This window comes from Natator depressus, chromosome 2 (genome assembly GCF_965152275.1).
Source record: "Natator depressus isolate rNatDep1 chromosome 2, rNatDep2.hap1, whole genome shotgun sequence".
In the NCBI taxonomy this organism is placed as follows: domain Eukaryota; kingdom Metazoa; phylum Chordata; order Testudines; family Cheloniidae; genus Natator; species Natator depressus.
Window position 1 is genome coordinate 74,179,334 of NC_134235.1, and position 23,466 is coordinate 74,202,799.

Here is a 23,466-nt window from a genome sequence, read left to right on the forward strand (position 1 = left end):
ACTCTTTAACTGGTCCTTTTTCTAGTCTCATACAAGAGCTTTCCATATAGATTATCTGCTGCTACCTTCTTTTGATTTGATTACTTCATAAATTTACTGCAAAGAGAAATTAAACAATTTAACAGGCTTCTGAGCAAAGCAAAAGGAGAACACTGTGCCTTGCAAAATTCACAAAATTGTCAAGACATTGTTAGAAAGCTTGCACATGAAGAACGAGCTGTAGTTGTAGCAGTCTGTGTAACAGAGATAATTATGACTGAGAAACCATAAAACAGCTTGCAGGTACACATTTTTACTTTAAAACACCAGAAGATCCAGCTGAAATTACATATACTGCATATATTTTATTGTGAATGGCCCATTTCAGCATCTGCACTAAACCAAATTATAGAAAATTGTTACATCTGTTCACTTCCTAAAATCTGAGACAAACAATCCAGTCCACTCTATAAGCATATTTCCGGCGCAGTTAAAAACATCACTAAATGTCTTGAGAGAAAAACCCTTCATCTCTGTTGTTGAATCTCCTATATTCTAAGCAGGAGCTTGTACATGTTGTTTCATTATGATTATTATTAGTATTGGGTAGTTACCAGGCTCCCCGGGTGTTGTTTGGTGCTCCATTGTGCTAGGCGATGTACATACACAAAGTAAGAAACAGACCCTACACCAAAGTGTTTACAGTTAAGTAGACAAGACAGACTAAAGGTTTGAGAAAGGAAGTATAAGTATTCACATTTTACAGATGGGGAAACTGGGATTAAGTGATTTGAGCAAGGTCCTACAGGAAGTCTGTGGCAGTGGCAGGAATTGAACCCAGCTTTCCTGACCAGATGGTCCACCAGTCCATCCTTCTTAATATCTTAAGTGCAAAGGCATCTAATTCAACTATTAGAGACTGAAGTTCATTCTGTGAGTTGAAGACACTCCCCCTAGGAGTAAAACAACTTCCATGTAAGAAATTGGCTCACAGGATCAAGTTTTTCAAACTCTGTAAATACCAGATAAAAGCAATGTGTGAACAGAATGGATCTGGGACAGGAGCACTACTGATATTGGTGATCACTGTACACATATACCACAACAGAGATGGATCTGATACATTACAAAAAATTGGACATGAATATCATCCACTATACATTATCCACTTATTCCTGGACTTCTTCTATACTCTATTTAGACTAAATAAAACATGTCATCACAACACGCACTAGGCCCAATATCATTTACATTAAGGCCCTTTTATACAACTCTGGCAGTTTAAAGGAGAGTGGGGGCTAAAATGGGTGTGAATGTAACTGACCTGTCAGAGCAGTGTAAATGGTGTGTAGTGTAAATGAGAATTCATTGTTCGTTTCTTTGTTTATGTGAATCAAAATTGGGCCTTTATTACTGCTTCTATGTTCATTGGATGGAGGTTCTCATAGGGATGGGAGAAACTAGGGGTAAGGGGCATACAACTTGGAACCTCTAGAGAGAGCACCTGAACCCTCCAGGACATATTTTGGACTCCTTATCTACCCTGGCAGCCTGAGAGCCATTGTGTCATTTGCTGCCTCCTCTCATGGCTATGCAGTACCAGCCACGAAAGGGACTCTGTGGGGGTGAATGCTGCCAAGAGCAGCACTGGATATCTGTGGGATCTGTAAGGGAGTCCATTGCAGAATGCAGCTACTCCCTGGCAACACTCCTAGCACTGCCTCGCAGAGCCCTGACTCTGCAGAATTGAGGCAGAAGGTCTTCTTGCAGGATTTGGGGGAGGGGGAACAAGCTACAGCTCCCATTCACCTTGCACAGATTTGCCTAATCTGACTCCCCCTGTGCTCACTTCACTGGACAGGAACAGCAGCCCCTTTATTTTCAAATGACGGTCAAAGTATCTACATAGTGAGAAATACTTCCTCACGTGCTCTTCCAGGCTGATGTGCAAGCAAACTGGTGCATGCAATTTTCTTTCAAACTGAATTCCAAGAATAAATTGGAGGATCCACATTAAAGCCTGTTGTGCTGGGCAGTTTGGAAACTCCTGTGCTAGCACCAATGCATAATGTGTTATGAAGTGTAGGACCACAAAATCAGAGGCGTGTAGAGTAACAACAGTTAAAAAGCTGTTATACCGCCAGGGAGTTCTGAGGGCATAATAAACTGTGAGATCTTTGGTGTGTAGTATCAATAGCAGCCTTAGAACCATCCCAGAATTCAAGCTTGCATTCAGTACTGGCCCATGAACTGTTCTGTAAATCTACTTTTTATAATATAAATATATATAAGCAGATTTTAAAAAAGACCTGGAATTAACATGACGCGTGCCTGCCTACTGCCAACCCAACTGCTTTTCTTGTATGTTGTATCTGTTGCCCCAATCTTCATCTCTTCATCGTTTTTACAGATTGTAATCTCTTTGAGGCAGGGATCATGGGTGAAATCCTGGCCTCACTGAAGTCAATGGCCGAACTCCCATTGCCTTCAACAGAGCAGCATCTCACTCCCTCTTTTCAGATATATTTGTGTAGTACCCAGCAAAATGGGGCCTCAATCCTGATTTAGGGATATGCTGGATCTGGCAGAAAATACTGCACTTTTCAGCAGTCACCTACCACATCCAACTCTGCAAGCAACATGCTCACACAGAGTACAGAGGATAAATTTACCTCCAGAAGTAGAAAACAACATGTTCCTTTCTCTAAATCCTTGTAGAACACGTTCTTAAATTACAGATAAAAACTATGGCTGGATCATTGTTCTTATCTATGAGTTTGATGTTTACAAATGCATCCTGGGGTTTGTGTACAAAACAAGAGGCAAGGAACCAATCCTTTAGATGCTCTGACAATGTCAAATATTCACCTTGCAGAATATGCTCTGATCATTTATTTAACTGTGACGTATACGGTTGGGTTATCCTGCTGTCTTTTGGAGCCTCTAATTCAATTTTTTAGTCACACATACATAAACGAAGGTTTCTTTTTCAGAGACCCTCATGTGTTGAAGTCTCAGGTGTTACACAGAAATTGCAATACACTCTTTTGCTTCAGTCTTCTTGCTTTGATGTCAATCTGTATGTAAAATAAGGTGCAGTCTTAATATCACGAAGGCATGCATACAGTTCTGGGGTTTGACAGCAGGGATAAGCTAGTTAACTAGCTTATGTTGCTCATGTTTCCCATTTTAGCTAACACACTTGGAATAAGACTCTTAAGAGTATATTCTCCCCCCAGTGCACACGTATAACTCCTGCTAACTTACACCGAAGGTGAATAGTAGAATAAAAATAAAATAGTGTAGCGGTCGCACAACATGTGTTAATGGTCTGTGTAACTCCTGGTTATTTAAACAATCTTTCTCACGCTGCTCCAAATAGAAATGAAGTGGGGAGGAAGGAAAGTACATGTTATTCCTGTGATTTTTCAAACTGCCACGAAGTACTCTAGTCATAAAAATGCCATGAAGAAGCCCCATCTTGAGCAATAATTTTCTGTTGTGTCATGACAAATTTATTTATGGTGGATTTGAAAATACCAGGACTTCTGTTTTTAAATACAAATTTCCAAATTCTTATGACAGAAAGAAATAATATGCTTTATGTTTTTATTTATACCATTGATATTTGCTAACTCAAATACTGTAGTGCCCCATTTATTGAATAACAACATGTGCTGAGTTCATACATTGTTATAAAAAGGGAACTCTTTATAAAAATTGCCAACATGTGAAATATATTTGATATATTAAATGGTGATGTTAAGTACATGAAATAAACAGTTGAATGTCAAAATAATCTGTCTTTACAGGGAAACACAGTACAAACTTTGTCAGCCGATATGATCCCAGGTTTAACAGCTGGATACAACTTCCACCCATGCAAGAGAGGTAAAAACCTGCTACAAATTTTTCACTATTTCTTTTGTTGTCCTAAGAGGAGCTGAGGGTTGGCTTAGTTCTGGGAAAAGGGAATGCTGTAGAATTAGTAAAGATGTTGAAGATAAAATCTCAGTGTACTGTTGTTTCTCTTTATGCTTCTAATTTTTTTTTGAAGCATTCCAAATTCAAAAATCAAGTGGCCATATCCTGTAGTGCTAACTCTTGCAAAATTCCGATTAACTTCATGGGGGAGAGTTGCCTAAGTAAGGACTGCAGGATTGCGTCCTTTTCTAAAGTCTCCAAAATATGCTGCGGAGTTTGTCTTTTTCATTTTCTTAATGTTTGGTTGTCACCTCCAAGGCATGTTGCATGAGCCGAACGTCACAGAGAGTGTGCAGTAGGGACAGGACAGTTACAGTAGTGTCAGTTATAGACAACAGAAACATTGAGACCCCAATCCTCCTCTGTGAGGATATATTTTTTTGCCACTGCAGCAGTGCAAAGATATTCTAAACTTGACTTAGCTGGCCAGAGCAGCCCCACTCTGTGATCTTGGTCTGCCAGCAGGAGTTGCTGGCAGACTGCACAAATTAGAGCAGCATTTGTGCTACTCTTCTTTTGTACTGGAGAGTGGCCTGGCACCAGAACCTTAAACCTTCCTTAAACCTACCTCTGCACCATACCCCTGCATCCTATCCCTAGGGGGAAAAACCTCAGTGGAATGTTGTAGGTTTGAAAATAAATTTCTGAAAGCCAGGAAATCTAAATTTATACTTACATTTTATGAAAAAAATTCAAAAGAGTATCCTCCAGTTCACCAAAATCTCTCCTCTTACACTTTGTACAAAGACCTGACCAGCTACCATTCCACCTTCCTAAGAGAATTCCCTAATTCCAGGTGCTGGAAATGTTACAACTCTGTTTACTCTTAACTATCTGCTGCAGTCAGGCTCCCTGCCTCTATGGACACCTTAAACTCTGCTAGGCAGTGTATACCATCACTATGGACATTAAGATGGCCACAGGTGAAACGTCAAACAATACAGGTTTTAAGAGAGCTCCAGCTGTAAGGGCTTCTAACCAATTTGCTAATAGTGACATTTAGAGCTGCGTGAATGATGGATTGTTTGGTTGCTGGCAATTCAAAAAAAATTTTTTTTTAATGTAGTTTTTTTGGGTCCACCTGAAATAAAATTCTTTTAAAACTTTTCATCAAAACGAAAATTCAGGTGGACGGAATCATTTCAGATCAAACAAAACATTTTGCATTCATTTCCAGCAATTTGTATATTTTTAATTTTTTAAAAAATATAATAAAAGGAAATTTCAAAATGGAAAGTCATCTCTAATTGAAAAACCAAAAAGTTTTGTTTTGAAAAGGTTGAAATGAAACATTTCAGTATTTTTGGAAATTTTGTTTGTTTGTTTTCAATCAAAACAATCAAGTGAAATCAACCTGAATCTGCATTTTTTGCCGAAAAAGTTTTGGTCAAAAAATTTCACCCAGCTCTAGTGGGTATCATACTTGTCATAGCCAAATACACTGTAGTTTGTTAGGATGTAAGGACAGAATCTGGACTGTTCTGGAGTACCTTAACACTGCATTTCCATGCTTACAAATATCTGGGATTCTTTTTTCTGCCTTTAAGATTATTAGAACAGCCGTGTTCTATTAAGGGCTTTCCTCTTAAGCTATTTTTACACATACTATATTTTCAACTTTAACTCTACTTTAATAAGGGCTTGGTTTCTGGAAATTGTATGAAATTTGATACAAACAAACAAACAATTATGTGATGGGGTGTATAAACACTTTAGGGGATCAGCAAGGATACTTTTTTGACAGAAACACCTCATACACTGGGGCTAACACCATAATAGTCATGTAAGAAGTGCTTGGGTGTATGTAGATCAGCCAGTGAACTTAGAAATTGGCTACTATTCTTAGGGAATTTGAAGTAAGTCTGATCTAAATCCTCACTAGATCTTATGGGAGCAAAAGCCCTGTGAAGAAGATGGGCAGGATGTCCTCTCTTACATGCTTATCCAGACTTAAGGAATGGCAGCAAGTGAGGCTTATTTAGATTAGAGAAGAGGCTCCTCACAACTCAGAAAGGAGAAGGGTGGAGGGGGGAAGGGAGACAATAGTAGGACATGTGATGGCCAGCTCAGTAGCACTAGAAACCGTGGAGAAAGTTTATATTGTGTGTGCATTAGTGTGACCTTAACTTTGCGTGTTGTGTCAAACAATATGCCTGGTGGGTCTGCGCTATACTCATTTTATTTGTGATATAGAAGAGAGTGAAATAAACTACAGATGATCAGACGAGGTGATGTTTGGATCTCGATTAGGTATGGGTTTCAGATTTGAACCATCTGAAAACTTGAAGCTGTCCCTTGGCCTCAAGATTCTGGATTTGACCGATCTCTTCAACAAACCCGGAGAGTATTTTCTTTGCTAGTTACCCTAGTGGTAGAGTGTAGTAATTCCATACTATAAAAAGAACAAGAGTACTTGTGGCACCTTAGAGACTAACAAATTTATCTGAGCATGAGCTTTCGTGGGCTACAGCCCACTTCATCAGATGCATAGAATGGAACATATAGTAAGAAGATATATATATTCCACCTTTTCATGTTCTCTGTATGTATATATATCTTCTTACTATATGCTCCATTCTATGCATCTGACGAAGTGGGCTGTAGCTCACAAAAGCTCATGCTCAGATAAATTTGGTTAGTCTCTAAGGTGCCACAAGTACTCCTGTTCTTTTTGCGGATACAGACTAACACGCCTGCTACTCTGAAACCTAACATACTATAGATGCTTTTGGGGCCTGAAAGAGCATCCATGGAAGTCATTTGGAAGACTGCCATTTGCTTCAATGGGCATTGGATCAAAGCCCCTAGTGAAAGTCAGCTTTAGTTTCTGGTGGGTTTCTACCAAGAACTAGAAATCCTCTGAAGCCTTGTGACTGCTCAGCATTTCCCCATTACTCTGCCTGGTGATAAATCACTGTTCAAAATGGTTAGTAACTTAAAATATTACAAAATTTTGTTGTAATGTTCTAATCATAATAGTCCCTTTTGCTGGGGGGCTTTTGAGTGAGACAATTAACCTTCACCCCTTCCACTCAGGATACATAATTCAGGCAGTGGTCAGTTATCTCTGGATAGAGCCTCTAAGGATGGGGAATTTGCTGAAAAATGTGATTAGGAATTTCTTAAAATGTGTAATGTTACTTCCTAGCCTGTAATGACTTCCTCAGAGGTGTTACAGCATTTTGCATCAAGGCCTAACATGACAGTTTTTAGGAGACAATATATCTAATTACAAAACTGTAAAGCAATCCCACCTCCACTCCTTACTCATGTAAAATCCTTGGTAAAGTCAACAGACAGACTAGGTGGGTGAGGTAATACTTTTTATTGGACCAACTTCTGCTGGAGAGAGAGCTTTTGAGCTTACACAGTGCTCTTCTTCAAAGTCAATAAGCTTTTTTCCCCAAGTAAGGAGTGCAGGATTAAGCCCTATGTCTGTTGGCACAATGCAGGCACCATTGACAATACAGTCTGTTTAGTGGATCCTTTTGACTCATTATGGTCCATAAAGTCAAGACCTATGAAGGGATTTTAGTCTGAGACTAATCAACCAGATTAACTATAATGGTTCCTTTAAAATGCCTGTCAGGTAAATGTGGGTCTTGTGCACATGCAGTAAATTCTTAAATTAAAAATCCGTGTAAAATCTGTGACGGACGAACTTTTATCTCATATGCTGAAATCCATATTAGACTGATTTTATTTTTGAGTTATAAAAAAATATTCAAACATCTAATTCCCGTTATGGACTCAACGCCACAGCAGCATGTTTTGCTTTTTCTTTAAAGCCAATTATTTTGTGCTGTTTGCGTGAGTTAATACTTAATATTTACTGGTGTATAACACTTTATGAGAATATTAAATAACTTGTTAGATATTACATTAAGTAAAAATTGATCAGTCCTGCCTTCTTACTCCGTCCAGTAACAGTAGATGGACAATATTCTGATCCAAGCACAATGGGATATTTTTTGAAGAGCATTGCATTTAAACTAATAAGGCCATTAAAAGGAAATATCATTATAGTAGTCATATTGCCCAACCTATGGAATTCACTGCTGCTAAATGTCAGACTCAAATGATGTTTCTAGATCTGAAGAGAAACCATCGGGTAGTTTCAGTCCAGAATTACAGGTTACAAAACTTGTATCATTCAAAACATTTCCATGATATTTGAATTTTTTCAGTTAAAAGTTTTTATTTAAAGTTTCCTCTGCATTGTTTATAACCTAAAAAATACAGCATTGTACCAGTGCTTGAGAAACAGAAAGTGAAGCTGTCTGGAAACTGCCAGCCTTGTTTTACTGTCCAAAGCCAAGTGAAATGAGAAAGTAAACAATATTTTGGAGACAAATAAAGTAATTTAAAAATAATTTTAATCTATGGATTTATTAGTAAGTAAACTAAACATAAGAAAAAAACCTTTTCCTCCAAAAATAATCTGATAGTATACTTTTAAAAGATCCAGACTTTCTTATGACCACTAATCACATTAGTAGCTATTCAACCTAAGATTGGTTATCAAATTTAATGTTTCATTGCCTGTGAGGATCAGGAAGGAATTTTGTCCTCCTTTCCCATGTACAGCATTGTAAAATGTAGCTAAGTTCATTATGGGGTCTTTTTCACTGTCTACTGAAGCATCAGGTATTGGCTACTGCTGGTGGCAAAATGCAGGACCAATACTCTGATCCACAAAAAGAGTCCAGTATAATTTTTCTTACTAGAGTGGACAGTCTCTTCCCAGTTTTGCTGGGGGGGAATTCCTAAGGCTGAGACTTTTCATACTATATTGTAGTCTGGAGCACATTTTACAGCAATTAAAAGACTTTTAACTATGCACTGCTTTTACACAGTGCTCTTATAAAGTATTTTGTGGAGAAAAAAGATGAGGGAAACTTGAAATCCTTGCTGTTGGAGTTTCTGCATATATATATATACACACACACACACATTTAATCAGAAGACTGAAGCACGCGTTTTCATTTTTGCTCCTAACAGTGACACTCTGTGGATGAAACTAGGAGTACACATACAGGACAATATTAAGATTTATTTATTTTTTGTTAAAATAGTAAGATCTGCCACTTGTAATTAGTGCTGTATATTGAGACTGAACAAAAGTTAAAGAGACTGACAATTATGTAGATGTTTATATTATTGATGTCAAATTGTAATGTCTAAGCACCTTGTGTTTTGCTGACACTATGTAAATAACTAATTCACATACACACTTTTGCACAAAGAGATTTGTTCATTAAAATATACTTTACATTTTATTGGACAATCACATGCCTCCTACATCTAGTAAATATTGTGCAGGCCTCCAAAGCTATCATATAGAAGGAGGATGTAAAATATTTTTGGCAACAAAAACATATAATTTATAAGTTGCCACATACTAAAATGGCTGTGATTATTAACAAAATATTAAATATATATCAAAAGGCAACATGGCCCAATAAATTTCCATAAACTCCAAAACTGGCAACAAACCCTCAATAACCCACCCCCCACCATACAGTCCAACCATACTCACAAAAAATGTGTCTTAGCTGAATGTAGCTATGTAGGAAAACAATAGGGGACGTAGATTTTATTAAAATGTCCTGTAAATAGCCAGTACTAAGAAAAGACGGAAGAGTCAAGTTTATAAATGTTTCGTTAACCGGTCTGAGAATAAATTGATAGGGTACAAAATGTGTATGATGTGCTACCTGATAATGCAGAGAATACATGGCAGCAACTTCTAGCTGACCACTGATTGATGGATGAAATGGTCATAATTTATTTTAACAGCTCTTGCTGAGGCCAGGAGCTATGTCCAGAGCCATTCCTCAGCCATCTTCTGCTGTGTTCTCTTTTGGTATTAGCTGTGAGCCTTGTTCCCTCTGATAGCATTGCCATTCCTGTAGTATTTAGGTCTTGCACCTAAGGGCTTGATCCTGTATGTTTGAGGTTGCCCATGTACCCACAAGATAAAAATAAAAGGCAGCACAGAAAGTTTAGAACAACCCAATTCCTCATAAGCAAGAGCACTGCTTCCTGGGCACCAAATCTCTCCTGCCTCATAGTAAGAATAAGGTCATGGTTGGAAGCAGCTAGACCATATCAGACTTGGTCATTCTACTCCCTTGACCGACTCTGCAAGGGAGTGGCAACACATGATTTAACATTTCAGTTCAGTGTGGAGTATTATGCCTACTGTTTAGCCTTACTAACACCCACACATAGCCTCAGCTCATCTTGTGCTCACTGCTTTGCTCCTTGCAAAGACTTGCAGGATCAAGGCCTAAGTAAAACTTGACAATCTGTGTGATGCCTTAAGGAACTTTATTTTGTGATTCAGAAGACTGGCTGTGTAATAGACAAAGGCTCCCCTTTTCAAACTTGGTTGCTTAGATATCAAGTTAGGTGTCTTATATTAGCTATGCAAATTTGAAAAATTTGTCCAGTTGCTTTCTATAGATGCTACACTCGCAAGTTATGAATTGGATATAGTATGTCAGTTATACTGAGTAATTAGAACTGTACCTTGTAGTGTCTAAAACGCCAGTATCAGTCTGGGGGATTCCCTTGGGAATGTTGCAAAAGTAAAGATTGGAGGATTGGGCCCTCTAAGTCTTATCATCTAAACTATGTGCTAGTCCTAATGTACAGCTATTCAGCGCTGCTGTTTTCTTCCTCATCCTGATGCTTTTTACAACTAAAGGGCCTGATGCTGCCATTCTTACTCTGGGAAATCTCCCATTAACATCAGGGGAGTCTTCCATAAGTAAGGATTGGCCCAAACTAGGAAAGTCTCAAAAGACCCCCAATACTCTATTTTTATTTCTGTGGTAAACACTTAACATTAATTTTGAAGGACCCAGGAAAGCAAACTGTAGGAAAAGTTCTGTCAGCACACAGCCCTGACCAGAAACAATGATTAGCTTCCTGTGTACCTGAGTTGCATGTGAAACCACACAGATAGCTAAAACTTTGTTCGGAGTTAGTTACTTGGACCTTTGTGAGTTAAAGGGCAGAAATGTAATACCGTGCCTAGCTTAAGGAAAGTTGTTCTATTTGCAGTACTGCAGAAAGAAGAAAAAAATGATAATTGAAGAAAAATTTTGATGATGTGGTTCTCTTAGTAAATTGGGAACAATGACCCTTGAAGGACCATAAAGAAAGTGAATGTCAAGATAATTTATTATTGTTACATTATCTACCTCATTTTTCACTTTGTCTTACTAAGTTGTTATATCCTTACAAAGTACCAAATGCCCCAAACATTAATAAGCACCTTTTTATCCTTCCGTGGTGTTAAAAGCAACAAACAGCTTTGGAGAAAAAGGTATTCCTCGCCAGATGTATGTGTGTTAATTGTTTTGACACGAAAAACAAAGTATTCATTTGATGCAGAGCACATATTTCATAGCAAACCAGATCCAATCTTTAAATGGCCCTAAACATTTGAAACCTACAGACACTCCTTTTTGAAGTAGAACTTGAAGTAGCAGCTAATTTAGTTCAAAGAGTAGAACGAAAGAATTGTCTTAGTAACTAATTGGATTATGATTTTTATTTATTGATTTATTTACTCTAGGAGAGCCAGTTTCTATGCATGTCGGCTTGATAAGAACTTGTATGTGATTGGTGGAAGAAATGAAACTGGCTACTTGTCCAGCGTGGAATGCTATAATTTAGAGACAAACGAATGGCGTTATGTATCTTCTTTACCGCAACCTTTAGCAGCGCATGCAGGAGCAGTGCACAATGGCAAGATATATATTTCAGGCAAGTCTCTTTTCCAATTACTGCTACATACAAAACTTCACAGGCAAATTCTTGTTGCAAAGCAACATCTTTATTTACATTTAATTAATGAAGGTATATTTCCTTTGTAGGGGGTGTTCATAATGGAGAATATGTCCCCTGGCTGTACTGCTACGACCCTGTAATGGACGTCTGGGCCCGAAAACAAGACATGAACACAAAGCGAGCTATCCACACTTTGGCTGTAATGAATGATCGACTGTATGCAATTGGAGGAAACCATTTGAAAGGTCACCTTTTTATAGCAAAACAACATTTCAATGTCCTGTCTCTGGACAGAGGGTATTTCTGTTAGCTAGTCATTGTTAAACTAAGTTTAAAAACCCTGAAACACAATTTAACGGGATGCTTGAGCCAGCAGTTTTAAAAACATCTTATGCAAATTATTTCAAAATTATAACAGTACATTAAATATATGAGTAATGAATGCTTTGGATAATAAAAAAAACAGGAGCTTCCATTACTCAAAAGCATGGACAATTTGTCATTACCATGAATTCAGTGAAACAAATAGACTATTCTTTGGCCCAAATGTAACAGCAATATTTCCCTCCTAATCATTTTCTAAGATGTGAAGTAAGAGTTTTATTCAGAGCTGCACAGAGAAACAAACCCTTGGTTTAATGAAAAACCATCCATTAACTATTAGGACGAGAGACTTAAAATCCCTTTTTAATATTAAATGTAGCCTGTGAATTTTAATTCTTTATTAATTCTATTTAAAGGTTTCTTGTTTTCATCTTTTAAAAGCTTTTATTTAATGACTAGTGTATAGGCATCCAGTGTTCTTTTTTCAATACATACATGCCACTCCCATTAATGTTAAAAGGATGCTGTCTAATCAAGACAGTTTAAAAAATGAGTTTAAAGAAGTTTCATGCACCTCTCCTGCCCCTGTGTCTCCCTGACAATGTCTGTCATTTTATAATCAAATTTGTTTGTTTTGTCTCCCCGGTTGCAGCATGAAAGAGCCACACAGACTAAAGGGGAAACTAACTGACAATGCAGGAGAAGCAGTGAAAATGACTATGGGTAAAATTTTCAAAAGTGCCTAAATGACTTAGCAGCCTAAGTCCCAATGAGACACTTGGGGTATGTCTGCATTACAAGTGAAGGTATGATTGTAGCATGCATAGCTTTAATCAAGCTAATATGGGAAAAAGAGAGCTATGTGTACACTATGAGCAAGGGGTGGGATTCCCCTGCTTGTTTACACATACTCAAGTTACCTGTCATCGAAATAGTGTGAGTATAAAATAGCAATATAGCCATAATAGCATGGGCTGCAGAAGCACAGCTGAGCCATGCCGACTACATACCCACCGGTTTTAGCATGTGTATACGAGCAGGGGAATTGCATCACTAGGTTGTAGTGTAAATGTAGCATAACAGTGTAGACATGCAAAATTTCACAGGCAAATTGCTGTTGCAAGGCGATATCTTCGTTTACATTTCATTAATGAAGGTATATTTCCTTTGTAAGCGGAGTTCATGATTGAGCATATGTCCCCTGGCTGTACTGCTATGACCCTGTTATGATGACGCAAGCTTCAAGAGTACAACCCCGGTAGGGAGCTTGGGTACATACTCTGGTTGCTAGCCTGTGCTAAGGCCCATGCCACTCCATCTACACTGCTATTGTTACCTGTGCTAGCTAGATTAATGTCAACAAGGGTATGACTACCTGTGATACAATCATATCTTTGTTTGTAAACATAGCTTCATGCACTTTGGAAAATTTTCCCCTGTATTCATAGTTGGCTGAAGCACCTTAGCTGGTACATATAGGGACCATAGGGAAGCATAAAGTCCCCTCAGTAAATAGCATTGTGGCAGATAGTGCCTCTATGCCACGTGCAGAACTGGTTTAGCCAGTTTTGTGCAGCCTACAGGAGCATTCCAAGGTGGGACAGGCCAAAAGAAAGAAGGAGTAGAAGCTATCTGTATACTGCACGCCTGAAAAGGCCACTTTTAGGTGCCAAGTTTGAAAATATTAGTCTTTTGAGTTCTTTGAAATGTTGGTCTTTGAAACAGTTCTACACTAAAAAGTGAGGTTGACCCTGCTACTTTTCTCGGGGATGTGAGACCCTGAGAGACATAGTTAAGCCAATCTAACCCCTGGTGTAGACAGCACTGGGTTGATGGAAGAAGTCTTCTGTCAATCTAGCTACTGCCTCTCAGGGAGGTGGATTAACTACAGTGATGGGAGCACCCGTGCTGTCGCTGTCATGTCTACACAAACGCTGAAGCTGCTCATCTGTACTGGTTTAAGTGTCATCTTAGTCTTATTCCCACAGAGCTCCATTTTCTATTGGAATAACAAAATTAAGAGGTATGTAAAAACTGGAAATGTTCCCCTCTTCATTTTTCTTCTAGGCTCTATTTTGTCCTTCCCTGCAACAGAGGAAAGCAATAAGTAAAGGGACTTATTTACTGCATCTTATTTACTGCAGCACTATGTACATTTAACTAAAGTGCATTTCCATATTTTTCATATTGCTCCCAGAAGTGCTTCTGCATTGGACTCTTAATGTTTTATAAATAGAGGGTCAGATCCTCAGTTTAATAAATAGAGGGTATCACTCCATTAGACTAGCACGGATATATACCAGCTAAGGATTCGGCTTTAAGATCTGGCCTACTCAATGTGGGGGTTGTAAACAAAGTGCTTAGTGTTCCTTGACTCATATGTTCCATAGAGTAGCAAAATGTTGATTAAAGTATTTTAAAGTTGATTAAATGTATATTAAAGTATATTAAATGTTGATTAAAGTATATTTGAACATATGCTGATTAAAATTAAATGGAACTGTAATACACACTTTAGTAAGGTCTCTTTACTCAGGAAGTTGTGACCAGAGTTCTGATCTCCCTGGTGGCATCTCCCAATTTCATCGGACAAATAAAATGGAACGTGTTACAAGCATTGTATTTTCTGTGGTACCATATTTTTGCCTTGTATGCTTCAGCCATGGCTGAGTTGCTCTCTGTTGTGGGATATTTGCCATCTTTGCTACCAAAATGCCGTCGGTTGTTTTGAGAAAGAATTCTTTGGAAAACATTTCTTCTTATTTGCCCTGTGATGAGGAGCTCAAAGAAGAACTGTAAGCGAAGGGATGGGAGAGTAGATTGTAGTGTGGATTCTTCAACAAATACTGCATTGACTTGGGGTAGTAAAGAACTCTTTTATGAAGCTGGATCTCTATTAATGTCAGTGTCTTTACCTCATCATAACTAATTGTGGGTATAACTACAATTTTTAGGGGTGGGGATCTTTGACAGATTCTGCGCGCACTGGGTTGGCCTCATTATGGTCCCTTGAAAATTCTGCTGTGATGCAAAATCATTTCATCACACCTGTTCATTCCTGACATAAACTAATAATTTTGCAAGCATCATTGTTATGGGCTACCCATATCACCAAATGCCCTTTCACAGAAAGTCTTAAATTCTCCTTCTCTTTTCTGTTTTCTGTTCCCTTTGATGAGAAAGAAGATAGAAATATAAAACAGATTATCTTGCTGTAATTTTATTGCAATGTTCCTAAGAACAAAATTGTTTGGGCTCTCTTGAGATTTAAGGTATTTGATAAGAGGATATGTTGTCTAAAGGATAGAGCATGTAATGGGAGCATGGACTCCTGTTTTCTATTTCTAGCTGATCAACTCAATACCTGTGTGAACTTGGCAAATCATTTAATGTCTCTGGGCCTCAATTTACCCATCTGTAAAGTGGCAGTAATACAATTTACCTCAGAGGGGCATTATGAGAATGATAGAATCATAATAGACTCCACAATCTACACTGTAAGATGGTGCCAATTCTAAACCACATTTTGACCCCTTCTAAAAAATTCAGACTTGATCTCTGAAAGAAGAGAAGTTATTGTTGCCAGTCTAACAAGCTGTTATCAAAAAAGAGTGGATTTACACTTTAAAAAAATTATTCTAACTTCTTTTGTCCACTCATAACTCAAAATGGCTTAACGTGAAGATCTCAGAATTGTGTGATGCATTGATCCCCAATGAAAGCTGGAGCACAGATCTAGTTTTGCCTTTTTTGAGTACCTAATTCTTTGTTTACATATATATTGTCCGTAGGCTTCCACATACGGATCTTAATTCTCCCATTCTGCTTGTATGTTTGTGCTACCATTCTGATTTGGTGGAGTTTTACAATATCTTTGCATCTACTTTGCACAATTGTAAATGATTCCACAAGGTACAAGGCAGTGGAGAATCAATCTCAGAGAACCTAGATGCCTCAGATCTCCTTGACAATCTGGATACAGACCTGCAATTGGCACAAGTACAACAGTGGAGGTGGCATTGGTAGGTGTTCTTCTCTTGACAACAGTGGTACCATAAGGCTTCTCTTATGTGGCTTCTTCATTCTTTCCTTACTAAGCATTCCCTGATGGTGACTTCAAGCAATTACTCATCATCTCTAAGGGAGCTCATATGTGGTGTTCCACAGGGCTCCATCTTGTCTCCCTCCCTGTTTCCATTCTTGTGTACATGAGGCCAGTAGGAGGGTTAGTGAGGAGGCATGGGCTGCAGTATGTTCATTTTGTTGATGATACCCATCTCTCCTTCACTATCTTGTCTGATCCAGCCAGTGCTATTGCATGCTTTACTCAATGTCTGAGTGAGATTGGGGCATGGATGAGGTCTCGCTGGCTGAGATCAATGCCGATAAGACTGAGGTGATACTGGTTTGGTTGCAGGAAGCAACGAGAGAGAGAGAGAGAATGCGTGTTATATCTACCTCTTGCTTGGAAGACTTGTACCCACCTTTTCACAATCTGGTTGCATCCCAGCTGCTGTTTAATGATTTTATAGCAGCAGTGACCAGGAGGGCTTTTTTCCATCTCAGTCAGGAGAGGGTGACCATTCTTTTTGTGGATTTGGTCTGTGTCACTATAATCCATGTCTTTGTCCCTTCATGACTGCTGCAATGCACTAATGAGGCTACACCTTAAATCAGCAGGAAACTGAAGGTTGGTCAAATATGGCAGCCTGCTTATTAAGCAGACTATCATTCTGGAAGCATATGACACCTGTGCTTCTGCATTGCCTATCTGTGGTTTCTGGGTGAGGTTTAAGATGTTGATTATGAATGATAGAATCCTAAATGGCTTGGAACCTGTCTACTTTAGGAATAGCTTCTCACCATGCATTATTGCTGCAGAAGAAGTCAGCATTGGTGCGCAAGCTGGAACCCCATCTGTATAAAATAGTAGCTACTAGCAAGACAGTCTACTTGAGGAAATCTAAACTTTGAAACTTATTCCCCATCCCATGTTTGTCCAGAATAGCTTGGATCTGTTGATCTTCAGGGAACACTGCCCCCACTTCTGGGGTAGGATAATTGGTTAGTGAGGAGGAATATTGCTTGGGGTCTGCTTTCATCATTTCTTAACTTGGGGTCTGCTTTCATCATTTCTTAGTTATTTTCTAGTTTGGGATGAAGAGAAGCCTCTGGTTTGGTTCTATTTGTTATGCAGTTGTATTTTTGATTCATGACAGAGGCCCGGGAGTCCTTGGGTTAGGTGCTTTTTAAAGAGTTAGTATAAATTGAAATAGTTAAAGAAATAAACATTAGAGGAGTTTGCTTACATATCTGTATATTGGGTACGATTTTTCATCATTCTTTTCTAAAATGACTTTTTCTAAACTTACTAGTGTTAGGAAGAAATAGAAAATTTTTATTTTTATTTTTTTTTAATAATAGAGAAATTTCCTCATTAAAAAGATTCATTGAGAAAGTGCTAAGGCTCTATCTAAATATTTATTAATTTAAAACAAAGTTGTTGTAAATAAAATATTTTTAAAAAGCAAAAACTCCAAACATCTGAAGTCAGGAAGTTCTAAGTTAAGGTTGAAAAACAAACAATTGAAAATTAAGAAATTTTAGTTTTTCAAAAACCTAAACACTGGAAAGTCTCAAAATACTCAGAACATTTTCCATCACTAGCTTTATCTTTCTGTCCCTTTACCCTCACTTCTCCAGTTATAGGTGGAAGACCCTCACTAGTGGCCATATGGAATAAATTCCAGTTTTCCCTGAATAACTTAGATTGTTGCATTATGATAGCATCTGCAGGTATCCTGCTGGCCTGTATCAAGTATAGGTATATTTTAGGCTTTTATTGTAAGGGTAGGCTATTTGGGAGTCTTTCATCTACGATCAGGGTGGATGTGGAAAAAGCTGACCTCTGGTTTTGGTGGTATGGGGCTTCTGAACTATATAAGTAAGGTTAATAGCGTAAAATTGGGCTCCATCTATAGTTGTTGTGCGTGGCCTGTTTGTGGAGGGTAATGTAAGACAATGCGGTCGCTGGCCTGTGGGAGATCTCTGTGATGGGGAGTGGATAGTTTTGTAACTCATAGGCCAGTACGGTATCTTTATTCCTGGATAGCAGGTGATTGTGGAAATTAAATGCAGGATAGTGGTTGGAGAGTTAAGGCTGGTATTGGAACTGTTACTGTGTATTTTCACACTTTTTAAAAATAGGTATGGGCCCAAACCAAAACACTGCATACAAATTCACTGCAGAATTTCAGATCCAGATTTTGTACCTCAGGCATATATCTCCTGACTTTCATATTTTTTAGAAAATTCCTATTACTGTTACCATTCATCAGGTACCTATTAGAGGTGGCTGCAGTTGTTCTTTATAAATAAATGTGCCTTTTAAAAAGGATCTAGAAACTTAAAGAAGCCTGCTTTAAGTTATTTTTTAAATATTTTATTCAGGTTTCTCCCATCTTGATGTCATGCTTGTGGAATGCTATGATCCAAAAGGTGACCAGTGGAATATTCTTCAGACTCCTATTTTGGAAGGTCGCAGTGGCCCTGGATGCGCAGTTCTTGATGACAGTATTTACCTTGTCGGAGGCTACAGCTGGAGTATGGTGTGTATCTGTTTTCTGAAAATGGCTCCTGAGGCAGTTTTTAGTTACTGTCTGAAAAAAGTAGTGCCTGTTCTTTTTTTCTTCTAAAAAATGCTGAAAATATAAATCAAGGGCTGTCAGAATCTTGGATGCATTGAAAATGTTCTTAAGGCTGATTTACAGCTTGGTTAGTAAAGCTGGCATTACTTATTGATTTTCTGATGGAAATAATCTTATTTCATTTCCAATTTTATTTTATTATGAAAATATAGATTAAGGGCTGAGTCCCAGATTTTTAAAGCTATATAGGTTTTGCTCCACTTAGTGTTGCGCTGCCAAACTGACTTAGGAGCCTACGCCTCATTTACAGAAGTGATTTAGGCAATTAGGACATTAACCAACAGTGGGATTTCAATGACTAAGTGCCTAACTCACTTTTGAAAATGGGACTTAAGCTCTTAAATCAATTAGGCGTTGCAACGCTGAGAGCAGCAAGGCTTAAATAGCTTTAAAACTCTGGGCCTTAGCCTGCAAAGGCAGTTGCTTACGTTACATCCATAAAATACACACATACATTTAAAACAAGAAGCTGCACTGACCCCTGGGGATTGGGCATGCTAAACAGGAGCTGTGAAATATTGTAGTCTAAAGGATTTAGCACACTGTCAGGTATCAAAAGGTCTGGGGTTATAATCCCAGCTCTTCCGCTGGCTCCCTGCATGGCCTGGCACAAGTCACTTCACATTCTAAGTTCCCCAAAGGGGACTATTAGTACTTACCTACCTGTTTTATTCTGTTATTGTGTGGTTTAATTGATGTCATACAGTGTTTTGAAGTCAGGATTGATGTCAGTGGTACAGTACCATAAAGTACTACATAAAATTAAGTGTTATTGATTGAACTTTCTGTGTAAAGTGCCTATTTGCAAGTGTGTATCTGCCTGCATAATTGCCTTTTGGCACCCATGTGCGTTTTTATAGGTTACAGTACATGCAATTGTTTTGAAAATGTAGCCCTACATGTACATTTTGACATTATTAAACAAGCATAATTTTAATGTATGTTTGAGACCTTGCTTCCCTTACTTACATGAATAGTCCCATTGACTTGGACTGAAATATTTTTACAAACACATTGAGCCTGGTTCTCCTCAAACTTACACTAGCTGTACAGCACGGTAGCTCTATTGACCTCTGATTTACTGCCGGGTAAGAGGAAGATCAGCCCCTCTATAGTTGACTTTAGAAAAAATGAAGCAAAACTTTGGTAATGTTATTTGCATGATGTACATGAGTATATGCACTAATGAAGTTGGGGAAGAGGACATAGATGGGTTTAAGACAGCTTCAGGTTTTTTTAAATCTGAGCATCAGTCACTTGTAGGGAACTTTTAGCATTTTTTCATTATTTCAATTTCCTTTTAAGATAAGATATTTTAGAATAAATTATTTTAATTTGTACGAGGTGCAGTGGTACAAAAGAAGGGTGTAGTTTGGAAAAATTGAGTAGTGATTTTGTGTCCCTCGATACTTGTATAACTCACCAAAGACACTTTTAGAGGAACAACGAGGAGTTGTTTTTGTGGATTAACATGGCTACCCCTCTGATACTTTAGAGGAACTTGATTTTGAGAGGGTGAGTGTACAGCACTTTATGACAATTGAGCCTCTTTAAGGTGGCTCAAGTTGGGCATCCAAAAATCACTCGTTACTTTTGAAAATCTTGGCCTTTTATCTTTACATCAAATTTGCCATTTGAGTTTTACTCTCACAATGTTCCAATAAGATTTTGTTCTATTCTAGGGAGCCTACAAATCTTCTACTATTTGCTACAGTCCTGAGAAAGGAACCTGGACAGAACTAGAAGGAGATGTAGCTGAGCCACTTGCAGGTCCTGCATGTTCAACTGTCATACTGCCAGCCTGTGTACCGTACAACAAATAATATTCCAGAAGCACTGAAATGAACAATATTACATTCTGGAAAGTAATGACGGGTGACGTAAATATTTTAATAGAACAGAATTCCTGGCAAAATAAAACTACCGCAATTGACCCCTTATTTCAGATTTATGCTTTAAAAGCAAACTAGGAACAAAAAGTCTCATCTCAGATAGATTCCGGTGTCTTGTGAAGCAAGTAGCTAGAACACACCGAACATTACATGCTGACAGACTGCCATTTCAGACTGATTTTAACTTTTTTCCCGCTACAGAAATATTCTTCACATGGATTTTAACTTTTAAAAATGAAGGCTAAATGTCCAAATACAGCCTGAAAAGACAAGATCAGTTTTGTGCATTGTATTCTACCTGCATGTGATCTATGTGAAGTCATGAGGATGTTGTGTTCATGAATGCTTCAAAACTCAGATACCGAAAAGCTCACTCTGCATTGCAGAACTGTCTCCTCCTCTGTAATCCTAACCTACAGCTACTTCATATGCTCTGCAAGCAACACAGCATCAAAAGATCATAAAAGGTAAAGAAATGTCATTCCATTTTTGCACAACTTGGCTTCTCTTACACTCTGCCTTCAAAGTCCCCATTATGTAAGTGTAGTGAAGAGCAGACTACAATGAAAGTGATGCTTTACAGAGCACTTCTTGCAATAGTAGTTTTAAGGATTAGGAACAAATTCTGCTCTTAGTTACACTGGTATAAATGCAGAGGCACGCCACTAAAATCAATGGAATGAATGTTTTTATAGCTAGTGTGACTAAAATCTTGGCCTAAACCTCAAATTCTGGGTTTACGAAGTAAGTTTTTCTCATAAGCAGTTAAAAGACAACACAGTCCATTAATACAGTAAACATACAAGAATTCTTCTTCATTTTCACTAACATTAGAAGTGAACACACTTGCTATTTGCTTTCAAAGACAAGAACACTGAATTTAAGCATAATGGTACCTCTTTGGACTTTTAAATTAGTATGCATAGAATTGCAGGGACTCTGGTAAGTGGCTAAAATCCTCGTCTCTGATTTACCTTCAGATGTTCATAATTTGAAGGGTTTTCCCTGTTGATCCAGAAAAATACAGGGCTGGATTTTCCACTGCCTTATACCTTGTTTAGTTGTTTACATCTGGTAACATGAGTGCAAAATGCTACCAGATCAGAACAGTCACATGTTACACCCACTTTACACAGTTGTACTTGATTACATAGGGCGCAAGGCAGTGGCAAATCAGACCCTACGTGTTTTTATGCTTATGTCTTCCTTTTGCAGCAGTAACTGACTTACAAACACTGTGCCTGGTTCTCCACTTCCTCTTGGCTTGCATAAGGATTTTGACCTGTACACAATGCATATAAAATACTTCTTCTTTGAGTGCTTGCTCATGGTGTGTGTGTTCACCACATGCACCAGTGCCGGAAGTTTTTCCCCCAGTGGTATCTGTAGGGGACCAGCTCCGGTGCTCTCTGGAGTGGCATGCATATACGCCCTCTGGAGTGGCGTGCATATGGTGGTATAAGGGGCACCACCGGCCCCTCAGTTCCTTCTTACTGCCAGTGAGGGTGCTGGAACATCTCCTTTCTTCGGCAAGCACTCTTACCCAGTGTTCTTCCTATTGTTTAGTGTGTAAATAGTTCTTAGATAAGTAGTTATTTTGTTCTCTTAATAGTACTGTAGTTAAGTTAGATAGTCCCCTAAGGGACTTAGCCCAGGGATGGGGCATGCCTCGGTCCCCAGGCTTCAAGCCTTGTGATCGCTGCAAAAAGCCTATGCCGATCGCTGGACTCACAGCACTTATCTCTGTGGTCCCAGCGCTCTAGACGTCGATTGCTGGTGTACTGTTGCCAATCTGCCAAGCTCCGCTGTCAGTCCCCGGACAGATGGCACCAGGACCCGGAACCCCAGTACCTGTCCCCCAGCCACAGTCACCGGGATAGCAGGCATGGAGGGGTCATGGATGCAGCATCGGCACTACATTGTTCCTCGTGGCAGAAACTTTCCTCCTCGGGCTCAAAGGCTGAGGAGATAGCGGGTCCCTCAGTCCAGCTGCACACAACCAGATCTCGGGGGGGCTCCTCCCAGGCCACCAGCCAGTGCATGGCCGCAGGGCCAATGGCCAGCTCCATGGTACTTTTGGAACCCATGCGGGGTCCCGCAGGCATCAGAGACTCAGATGCAGTGCTCAGTATCAGGGGCATCAGAGAGGAGGTCGGGAACAGTCTCCCGCCCTCCCCTGGAATCAGAAAAGGGGTCTGATCAAGGGGCCCAGAAGCACCCTCCGGTCTCAGTGGAGATCACACATGCAAGGGACGCTGAGGCAGCCCCTCTCCCACACTCGCCTCCTTGTCATCCTCACCCGACAAGGCAGTGGCAGGACTGTCCAAGAAGTGCCACAGGATGATGCCAAGGCACACCAGGAGCTGCTGAAGAGGGTGGCGGCAAACTTGGGATTGGAAGCAGAGGAGTTGGCAGAACGCTCTGACACTTTATTCAACATTCTGGCTGCAGTAGCCCCATCTAGAGTGGAGCTCCCGGTACATGAAGGGGTAGTAAGGCTGGTAAAAGCCTTACGGCAGACCCGGTCTTCTCTCCTGCCCATTTCTAAGCAGGCAGAGAGAAAGTATTGTGTCCCTGCTAAAGGGTTTGAATACCTGTATTCCCACCCAGGCCCAAACTCTTTAGTGGTCTCTGCAGCCAACGAAGAGGAACAGGCAGGGGAAACCCAGCCCAATTCCCAAAAACAAGGATGGCAAGAGGCTGGACTTATTTGGCAGAAAAAATTATTCATCTGCCAACCTCCAATTATGATGGCAAACCACCAGGCCTTACTCGGG

At 39.2% G+C, this 23,466-nt stretch overlaps 1 protein-coding gene across 1 annotated transcript in view; it reads left to right on the forward strand.

The window, feature by feature from the left end:
- Positions 1–23,059, forward strand: part of KLHL14 (kelch like family member 14) — a 74,679-nt gene extending 51,620 nt beyond the window's left edge. The window contains exons 4-8 of the mRNA XM_074944429.1: positions 3,792–3,870; positions 11,552–11,742; positions 11,853–12,011; positions 18,541–18,698; positions 20,480–23,059. Coding sequence (XP_074800530.1) covers positions 3,792–3,870; positions 11,552–11,742; positions 11,853–12,011; positions 18,541–18,698; positions 20,480–20,620 — 728 coding nt within the window. The 3' untranslated portion in view covers positions 20,621–23,059. The remainder of the gene's footprint in view (positions 1–3,791; positions 3,871–11,551; positions 11,743–11,852; positions 12,012–18,540; positions 18,699–20,479) is intronic.
- The last annotated feature ends 407 nt before the right edge of the window (positions 23,060–23,466 follow it).